Raw genomic sequence first — 9,766 nt, 5'->3', positions numbered from 1 at the left:
TGGTAGTTTTTTGTCATGAAATTAGCACTAATCTGAAGTTTTTGGTCAGTTTTCAAAATGTGATAGTTCTGTGGGACGGATACGTGAAATGTGATAGTTCTTTTTGTCAATTACTCCACGCACGTGACTCTAGCTAGAGTTTCCTAATTTCATATTCATCCGTCCATATGAACACTTGCCCTGTCCGCCAGCCTGGAATGAGTTCTTCTTCTACTACTCACTCAGTCAGTCAAGCTGAGTAGCTGGTCGCTAGCTGCCATGGACCGTGATTTTAACTTAGTTTTTGACAAGCAAGCACATGATACGTAGGTCAATTTCAAAGTATCAACGTCGTTAGCACCCGCTTGCGTACGTTCAGAGTCAGACTGAGACTGGTTCATCAAACCAACTATTAATAGTACAACAATTGTGCAATGGTGGGAGGGAGGGAGGAAACTGAGCTTAGGACTAGCTAGGAGGCGATGAGCGAGGTGGAGATGATAGGCGAGGAGCAACACGAGGTTATAGATGATGGTTCGGAGGAAGAGGAGGCGCTCCCTCTCCATTCGGAGCCGGTGCGGCCGCTGGGGGCGGCCGGCCGGCGGGGGCTGGTGCACGCCCTAGTCGCCGACGACGTCCACGGCGACAACCTCCGGCTGCTGCGGCGCCAGCGCCGCAGGATGGACAGGGTGGGCGTGCGGCAGCCGACGGTGGAGGTGCGGTGGCGGGGCGTGCGCGTGGAGGCCGAGTGCCAGCTCGTCCGCGGCAAGCCGCTCCCCACGCTCCTCAACTCCGCCGTCTCCTGCCTCTCTGTACGTGATTCCTTCTCTTCTCCACTCTTTCATACTGCCACTCGCCACCTGTTCGCTCAAATGCCGCCATTGCGATCCGCATGCAGCTGCTCACCACCATGCTGGGGCTCAACCGTGGCCAAGAAAGGACCCACATGCTCAAAGATGTGACCGGCGTCCTACAACCTTCCAGGTAATTACGGTTCATCATCAGTAATTGAATATATATGCAAATGATGGATGCAAATCCAATCTGTGTTTGTGCAACGCATGCAGGATGACCCTTCTCCTTGGACCCCCGGGCTGTGGCAAAACCACCCTCTTGCTGGCACTTGCTGGAAAGCTCAACAGAAATCTCAAGGTGTCAGGAAGAATTGAATACAATGGTGTCAAGCTGCAAGATTTTGTTCGAGAGAAGACGGCAGCTTACATTGGCCAGTATGATCTTCATGTCCCTGAGATGACCGTCAGGGAGACGCTCGACTTCTCTGCGAGATTTCAGGGCGTTGGCAGCAGAGCAGGTAACCATTTTTTGTTTTCTTTTGGGACCTGGTTAAAATAGAAATTTTGGTGGGACATCAGGCCTACTAACAAATCGAAGCAAATGCCCAAAAGTCATTTTTTTTTTCGAAAAGGTAATGCCCAAAAGTCATAAGGACCTTGATTTTCTGAAATATAATAACTGACCATTTTTTGTTTTGTTTTGGGACCTGGTTGACATAGAGTTTTGGTGGGACATCAGGCTGCTAACTAGTAATCGAACCAAATGCCCAAAAGTCATGAGGACATTGACATGAATGAAATATCATTTACTCATTCTATCAAATGAACATAGACACTTACATGAAGGTGTGTGCTGATTGAAAGCCTTTCTTGTACAAAATAGAAATCATGAAGGAGGTCATTAGAAGGGAGAAGGAGGCCGGGATCACCCCTGACCCCGACATAGATACTTACATGAAGGTGTGTGCTGATGGAAACCCTTTCTCCGATAATATTGAATCAAAACTGGAAACGCCAACCTTTTTGCCAAGTGCTAACATTATTTTTCAGTGGGATTCTTTCCTATTGATTCTAAGAAAAAAAATCATATAACCAAATATACAGTTACAACTGGTATGCACTTTTTTATAGGCAATATGTGTGGAAGGTTTGGAAAGAAGCATGCAAACAGACTACATTATGAAGGTAAATAATGTTCAAAGAAGAATACACACATGTTCCGGAGTACAATGTTTTGCCTATGCATAATCTATTCTCGCCTCACAGATAATGGGACTTGACACATGTGCTGATGTACTAGTCGGAGATGCCATGAGAAGAGGTATTTCTGGCGGTGAGAAGAAAAGACTAACCACAGGTGAATTCAGACATATGACATTTTCAGGATGGTTTTATCATCTCAGCTATATAATCTTGTAAATAATATTTTTGCAAGATAAATAAGTAAATAACTGCGCAATTCATTCACTAAAATTCAGTAAGTGCATATTGGAAGGTACACACCTCATTTTTGGTGGCTAATTGATTTCGTCAATATTTCCTGTACTTGGTTATTACCATGAGCCGATATGAAAGTCTTGTCACAACAAACCACAAATTTCTGTTGTGATGAAAGCGCGCAAGCCATTCTGATAGATGAATCAACTTAGTACGATTTTCTCCACTGTTTTAGAATGTACTCTCTCCGTTCCCAAATATTTGTCTTTCTAAAGATTTCAACAAGTGACTACATACGAAGCAAACTGAGTGAATCTACACTCTAAAATATGTCTACGTACATCCGTATATTGTAGTCCATTTGAAATGTCTAGAAAGACAAATATTTAGGAACGGAGAAAGTAGCTAGTAATGTGATATATCCAGTTTAATCCGTACTTTGTTGGTGTGTATAGGATAAATAAAATCAATTAATTCAATACTGAATGCTTATTTTTTTTCACTTGTAAAAAATATCTTCCAAGCAGGAGAGATGATAGTAGGACCATCAAAAGTGCTCTTCATGGATGAAATATCAACTGGGCTGGACAGTTCTACCACCTTCCAAGTTGTTTCTTGCCTCCAACAACTAGCTCATATATCAGAGTTTACCATACTCGTCTCACTCCTTCAACCAGCACCAGAGACCTACGACCTTTTTGACGATATTATCTTGATGGCTGAAGGACAAATCGTATACCATGGCCCTAAGAACTGCATTATGAGTTTCTTTGAATCATGTGGCTTTAAGTGTCCCGAAAGAAAAGGAAGCGCCGACTTCCTTCAAGAGGTATTTAGCAAAATACTAATTTACATACTCTGATTTTTCTTATATTACAATTCTCTTGTACAGACATGTTTCAAGTTTCAACTGTAAGAGTTACAACTACAGTTTAATGAAAGTAGACATTGTTAATATGAAGTAATTGGGTATAGATTATGATAACCTGAGTTTGCCTTGCTTATTTGTACCTTTTCTTACCATCATAAACTTCCACTCTTCAAAACTTATGTATACATAGGTCTTGTCAAGAAAAGATCAACAACAGTACTGGAGCCACACTGAAGAAAGATATAATTTTGTTACAGTTGACCAATTCTGTGATAAGTTCAAAGCATCTCAAAGTGGTCGGAATCTTGCCGAGGAGCTTTCAAAGCCGTATGACAAATCAAAAGGACATAAAAATGCCCTGTCCTTCAGTATCTACTCATTATCCAAGTGGGATCTCCTCAAGGCATGTTTTGCACGCGAGCTACTTCTTATGAAGAGGAATGCCTTCATCCACATAACAAAAGCCGCCCAGGTAAGCAAGTCGAAGCTATCGTTTACAAAAAAAAATCGTGATTGATGCATGGAGGTTTGTGGCTAGCTAGTTTAGTTGTTTCACAGCGCTATCACGAATGTCACATGCTAGGTGTTTATGAGTGTAAATCAAGTTCTAGTCTGTATGCACAATCCTCAAATTACACGCTTTATGCTTAGTATTAGTTACAGATAGAAATATAGCAGAAACTACAAGCAAGGTGGTGTGATAAAGTTCCTGTGTGTTAACTAGCGTACTACATGTTTTCGCTGCAGCTTGGGCTATTTGGTCTTATTACTGGGACGGTATTTCTGCGGACACGTATGGGTGTTGACAGAACTCATGCTAACTATTATATGGGTTCACTCTTCTATGCACTCCTGCTGCTGATAGTGAATGGATTCCCTGACCTGGCCATGGCAATCGAAAGACTGCCGGTCTTCTACAAACATAGAGACAACTACTTCTATCCTGCATGGGCTTATGCAATACCATCTTTTATCCTAAAGATTCCATTCTCTTTAGTTGGATCGGTAGCTTTGACATCGATATCCTACTACTTGATTGGCTATACCCCAGAAGCATCCAGGTAAAGTCATAATTCTGTTGTAGAAACTAATTAGCTGGTGGTAAAGAAGCACTAATTCAATTACAACAACATTTCCTATCATCATTCAGGAATTATATATCACCATTGTCCCATTCCGAGTAATTCAGATGTGGAGTATAATCACCAAGTGAAAAAAAACTTGCTTTGTCCCATTCCGAGTAAAAGTATAAATCATTCTTTATATTGGTTTTGCAGTGATCTGCGTGTTCTGAAATCAAAAATAAAATTTACTTACCTAACACTATCTTTGCTTCTCTTTGATTATTGGGACTTGATTATTTCCACAAAACCTAGGTTTCAGATGCAATTCTGACTTTGTGTTAAGACCCACGATTCTTATGTTCAGGTTTTTCTATCAGCTCCTCATCCTCTTCCTGATGCACACAGTAACATTATCAATGTTCCATTGTGTTGCCACATACTGTCAAACAATGGTGGCTGGTTCTGTTGGTGGTACTCTGGCATTTCTATTCACCCTTTTATTTGGGGGTTTCTTAATTCCTCGCTGTAAGACACTCCCTTATTTTCGAAGCTTCATATTGCTAATAAGTGATGTGTCCTAATTTCTTGCAAACGTGTGTCGTACTCAACTAGTATTAAACAAGCGCCGCTAACAATTTCAGTCCCATATTGCTACAGCATTTCTGCCTAATGGGCTAAAATGGGTATTTTGGGTATCTCCATTGTCTTACGCGGAGATAGGCTTGACTGGAAATGAGTTTTTGGCACCCAGATGGTCAGAGGTACACTTTGGCATACCAACAATGAGTTATTTGTAAAAAATGCAATCCTAAACGATACTAAAGTTCCTTTGTTGATAGATCACTATATCTGGCGTAACACTCGGAAGGAGGATACTAATGGATCAAGGTCTAGACTTCTCCAGCTACTTCTACTGGATCTCAGTTGGAGCATTGATTGGGTTTACTTTGTTGTTCAATGTAGGCTTTGCCATTGGCTTGACCGTTAAAAACCGTAAGTGTGACATGGCTTAAATTTCATTAAGCTAATTAGCTAAATAAGTCAAATACTTTACTTTCTTTCTAGCAGTATAACATGAATGTAAACTTAGCCAAGCATATTCTGGAGAAAACATAACATCAGAAATGGAAGAAAAAAAATTCAATTTAGAAGAACATGTTGTTTGCTCTTGTTAGATATGCCATCTTTTCTAATCTTCTCGTAGCCTCTCGGTTCCAGCATCTTCTCGTGCTATTATCTCTTGCAATAAGATTACCGCACTTGGTGGAAGAAACCAAGATAAGGATGCCGAAAATGTGAGGCCTAAGTTACATGCAGAAACTTCATTGATACCCAATACCATTGGTTAGTTGAATTTTAAACGATGCAACTAAGCACAACTCATAGTATTGATGGAATATAATCAAGATTTGACTTATCAATATTAAATCTTGTGCAGGGAGGATGGTATTGTCTTTCACACCCCTTGCAATATCTTTCCAAGATGTCAACTACTACGTAGACACCCCCGCGGTAATACTCATGTAGCTCGAACATCTATGAACACATGACTAGAGAGCTTAATTATAGCCATAGCAAGGGCTGATAAACAATAACTAAGTATTTCCTCATTGCAGGAAATGAGGGAGCATGGTTTCATGGAAAGAAAACTGCAACTACTCCATAATATCACAGGAGCATTTCAGCCGGGGGTTCTATTGGCACTCATGGGGGTTACTGGAGCGGGGAAAACAACACTCCTTGATGTTCTTGCTGGAAGGAAAACAGGAGGTGTTATTGAAGGGGAAATAAGAATAGGGGGTTATCCTAAAATTCAGGAAACTTTTGCTAGGATATCAGGCTACTGTGAACAGACTGATGTTCATTCCCCACAAATCACAGTAGGTGAATCAGTTGCATATTCCGCTTGGTTGCGCCTTCCACCAGAAACTGATTCAAAAGCAAGAAATGTGAGTTATATTTGATTCTGCAACGAAACATAATCTACAAAAATGCAAGTATATATGGATAGAACGTACTACCTCCATCCCAAATTATAAGACATTTTGGTAGCCTAGCAAAACTTCTTATAATTTGGGACAGAGGAATAGTGTACATGGTTTGCATACTAGCAGCTGAGATGTGAAACTCTGAGCTCATCTGTATTCCTTACCCTTGCAGGAATTTGTCAATGAAGTTCTTGAAAAAATTGAGTTGGATGAAATAAGAGATTCTTTGGTTGGAATACCAGGGGTAAATGGATTGTCGACAGAGCAACGTAAACGGCTCACTATAGCAGTCGAGCTTGTGTCTAACCCTTCAATCATATTCATGGATGAGCCAACATCAGGCTTGGATGCAAGGGCAGCTGCTATTGTCATGCGTGCAGTCAAGAATGTTGCAGACACGGGTCGAACAGTCGTGTGCACCATTCACCAACCAAGTATCGATATATTTGAGGCATTTGATGAGGTAATTACTTGACATATATATAGCCTTCTGACCTTCTCCATGACTCTCTCTAGGCACCAAGACATAGTGTATTAAGTAATAAATTTTAAGGTGTAAAAATCTAATATAGATTTGCAGATTTATTATATTGGATAAGTATGTCAAAAAAAGTTTTGATTTGATAAAAATGAATTAAAATGCTGCTACCATATCCTGAAATTTTGAAGCCAGGTCATACAATTAACCATCAGAAATGGAACAAATTGCATGCTACCTCAGATAGAGAATCATCACTTTATCCACCAGAAATGGAAGAACCCAAATTAAGTCCAAGATAGAGTCTGCCTCAACTAATTTTTCAAGAAGTTAACAATGTAATTTTCTGAATTTTCACTATGATTGGCATGGAACCTCTGTTCTGTTGTATCATTAACAAAGATGGTGTTAAAATGTGCTGACATATTCGTTTCATGGGGTAGGAAATTCCCAGATTAGTTGGAGAATAGAGAAAAATATCTACAACACTTGGTTGGGTTTAGCAGTGCAACTTAAGTAGATGCATATGGCAACAGCTGCATAGATTTTCATTAATAAGTATTCAAGTTCATTAATAAGTATTCAACTAAACTGTAAACCCTAGTTCAATATAATTTTTCATACATTATTAATCAGATATTCCTCAACCAAAATAATTCATTTGGAAGTGAAGTACCATATTTACTAATTATGTTGTTATATAAATATAGTTGATGCTCATGAGAAGAGGTGGAGAGTTGATCTATGATGGGCCAGTTGGACACCATTCTTGTGAGGTCATCCAATATTTCCAGGTAATTAGGAATTTTAACTCATCCTTGCATTAAAGGACTGAACAAATGCATGTATGCTTTGTAATTGTATATCATCCACTTGTATATGACACCAGTTTAATTAAACATACCATTTACATTAAACAAACGTAACAAGATTTGGTTTTCATATTTTTCTCTATTTTCAAAATTTATGTTTTTTGCACCGAAAATTCATGAAGTTATGTATTATTGTGAACCCATATTTAGCCTCGTGATTCGCATTCTACGTACCACTGAAGGGGATGAGCTATATAATCACAGTTGTAGTCTATTTTGATCAGAGAAGGCTATACGTAGTTCACCACCAGTCCACCGCCTGACTTTTCTCCCCAATTGTTTTGCTACAAACTGGTGATTTTTTTATTCTTCTAGGCAATACATGGGATACCTAGGATCAAGGACAACTACAACCCATCAACATGGATGCTAGAAGTTACTTCTACATCTATGGAAGCTCAAGTGGGAGTAGATTTTGTACAAATGTATAGGGCATCGTCAATGTGCAAGTAAGTTTCAACGGGCCGGCTCAGTTAGCAATAGTGCCTTAACATCTGAATTATAATCACTACACGATAGATTATGCATATTAAAATTGCGTCTCAGAACCTTCCACAATATCTAAGAAAAACAAAACAATTTTGATCAGAACAGAACATAAGCATGGGTCACATACCATGCTTAACAGAGATCTCATTCAGCCTTTAAACTAATCCTAACGTAATATTTGTGCTAACCAAGATGTAAATTTGGTGCTCAAAGGGACAAAGACATGTTGGTAAAGCGCTTGAGCGTACCAGTTCCAGGCACGAGTGACCTCCATTTCGCGACAAAATTTCCACAGAAGTTTCGGGAGCAATTCAAAGCATGTCTCTGGAAGCAGTACTTGTCGTATTGGAGAAGCCCTTCCTACAACCTGGTGCGACTGGCGTCCATGTTAGGCTTCTGCATTTTCTTCGGCGCATTGTTTTGGCAGCGAGGCAACATCAACCACATGTATGTAGTCATCTCTTAATTATGCATATATCTTTTTTCTGCAAAAAATTATGCATAAATCTTAAATCATGCTGCTGCTTGTTTTGTTTATTTCTTCGATTTTCGTCAATATGACAAACACTGCTTCCAGAGACAAGCTTAATTATGCATATATCTATTATGGACATGTATGTGGCAATATATGATTAAAGCTGCTGCTTATTTTGTTTGAGGGTAGAAACGACCAGCGAGGCCTCTTCACCATATTGGGGTGCATGTATGGAATCACTCTGTTCACCGGCACCAACATTTGTCAGGCAGTGATGCCATTTGTCTCCATCGAGCGCTCCGTTGTTTACAGGGAGAGGTTTGCAGGGATGTACTCTCCTTGGGCCTACTCTTTTGCACAGGTCCTATTCATCACGTGAAGATTTTTCAGATAGATTATGCTACTGCTATATATGTGCAGACATTGACTTATACCTCTTTGGATTTAGGTTGCCATGGAGATACCTTATGTGCTGGTTCAAGTAGTGATGTTCATGTTGATAGCATATCCGATGATCGGGTACGCGTGGACAGCAGCGAAATTCTTCTGGTTCATGTACACCATGTCGTGCACGCTGCTCTACTTCGTCTACTTGGGAATGATGATTGTGTCGCTCACCCCTAACATCCAACTTGCATTCATACTTACATCTGTGTGCCACGGCCTGCAAAACCTCATCTCCGGCTTCCTCGTGCCTGCTCCGGTAAGTGAAGCCATCTCAATATATATATACACACACATTTATACATATATGATTACCATTAGAGATAAAAAAGGATGGTGCTTACAAAGGATTCATGAACATATGGCAGCAAATACCGAAATGGTGGATATGGCTCTACTACGTCTCCCCAATGTCATGGTCGCTCAATATCTTCTTCACCACACAGTTCGGGGATTACAACGACAGGATGATAGTCGTGTTTGGAGAGACCAAATCCGTCGCAACATTCGTGAAGGACTACTATGGTTTTCAACGCGATCTGCTGCCACTGGCAGCCGTGGTTCTGGCGGCGTTCCCCATAGTTTTTGCTGTCCTCTTCAGTTACAACATCTCAAAGCTCAATTTCCAAAGGCGATAAACACACATGTATTTGAAGTAGGAAAATAGTAGCTGCAACACCCCCCCCCCCAACAAAATTAATTTTTTGAAATGTTAACCAATTAAATAGAATGGATTGATTTGCTTTGACCTTGTTACTTTTGAGAGCCTGTTTGAATTTTCCAACAGAGAGGGAATAACATGAGTTTCCAAATAATTATTATTTGGGTATTTGAAAATATTTAAAGAATTACTTAGGGAATTATTTTGAAAAATT

The 9,766-nt window shown here is 40.0% G+C and overlaps 1 protein-coding gene across 1 annotated transcript; it reads left to right on the top strand.

Annotated features, from left to right (window-relative positions):
- The first annotated feature begins 629 nt into the window (after nucleotides 1-629).
- Nucleotides 630-9,529, top strand: LOC119340294 (ABC transporter G family member 41-like). Its single transcript, XM_037612185.1, has 21 exons — nucleotides 630-791; nucleotides 878-963; nucleotides 1,047-1,291; nucleotides 1,657-1,733; nucleotides 1,905-1,958; nucleotides 2,040-2,130; nucleotides 2,738-3,039; nucleotides 3,272-3,553; nucleotides 3,829-4,142; nucleotides 4,510-4,670; nucleotides 4,803-4,906; nucleotides 4,985-5,138; nucleotides 5,584-5,657; nucleotides 5,762-6,094; nucleotides 6,306-6,596; nucleotides 7,322-7,405; nucleotides 7,799-7,932; nucleotides 8,186-8,419; nucleotides 8,637-8,808; nucleotides 8,896-9,150; nucleotides 9,260-9,529. Exons 1-21 carry the CDS (start codon nucleotides 660-662, stop codon nucleotides 9,527-9,529), a joined length of 3,849 nt encoding a protein of 1,282 aa, XP_037468082.1. The 5' UTR covers nucleotides 630-659.
- The last annotated feature ends 237 nt before the right edge of the window (nucleotides 9,530-9,766 follow it).

Source organism: Triticum dicoccoides, chromosome 7B (assembly GCF_002162155.2).
Source record: "Triticum dicoccoides isolate Atlit2015 ecotype Zavitan chromosome 7B, WEW_v2.0, whole genome shotgun sequence".
In the NCBI taxonomy this organism is placed as follows: Eukaryota; Viridiplantae; Streptophyta; class Magnoliopsida; order Poales; family Poaceae; genus Triticum; species Triticum dicoccoides.
This window is presented reverse-complemented; position numbering and strand designations above follow the sequence as displayed.

Coding starts and splice junctions, on each gene's coding strand:
- LOC119340294 (XM_037612185.1), top strand. CDS start 660: ATGGACAGGGTGGGCGTGCGGCAGCCGACGGTGGAGGTGCGGTGGCGG. Junction 4,143..4,509: donor TATACCCCAGAAGCATCCAG/GTAAAGTCATAA, acceptor TCTTATGTTCAG/GTTTTTCTATCAGCTCCTCA. Junction 9,151..9,259: donor GCTTCCTCGTGCCTGCTCCG/GTAAGTGAAGCC, acceptor AACATATGGCAG/CAAATACCGAAATGGTGGAT.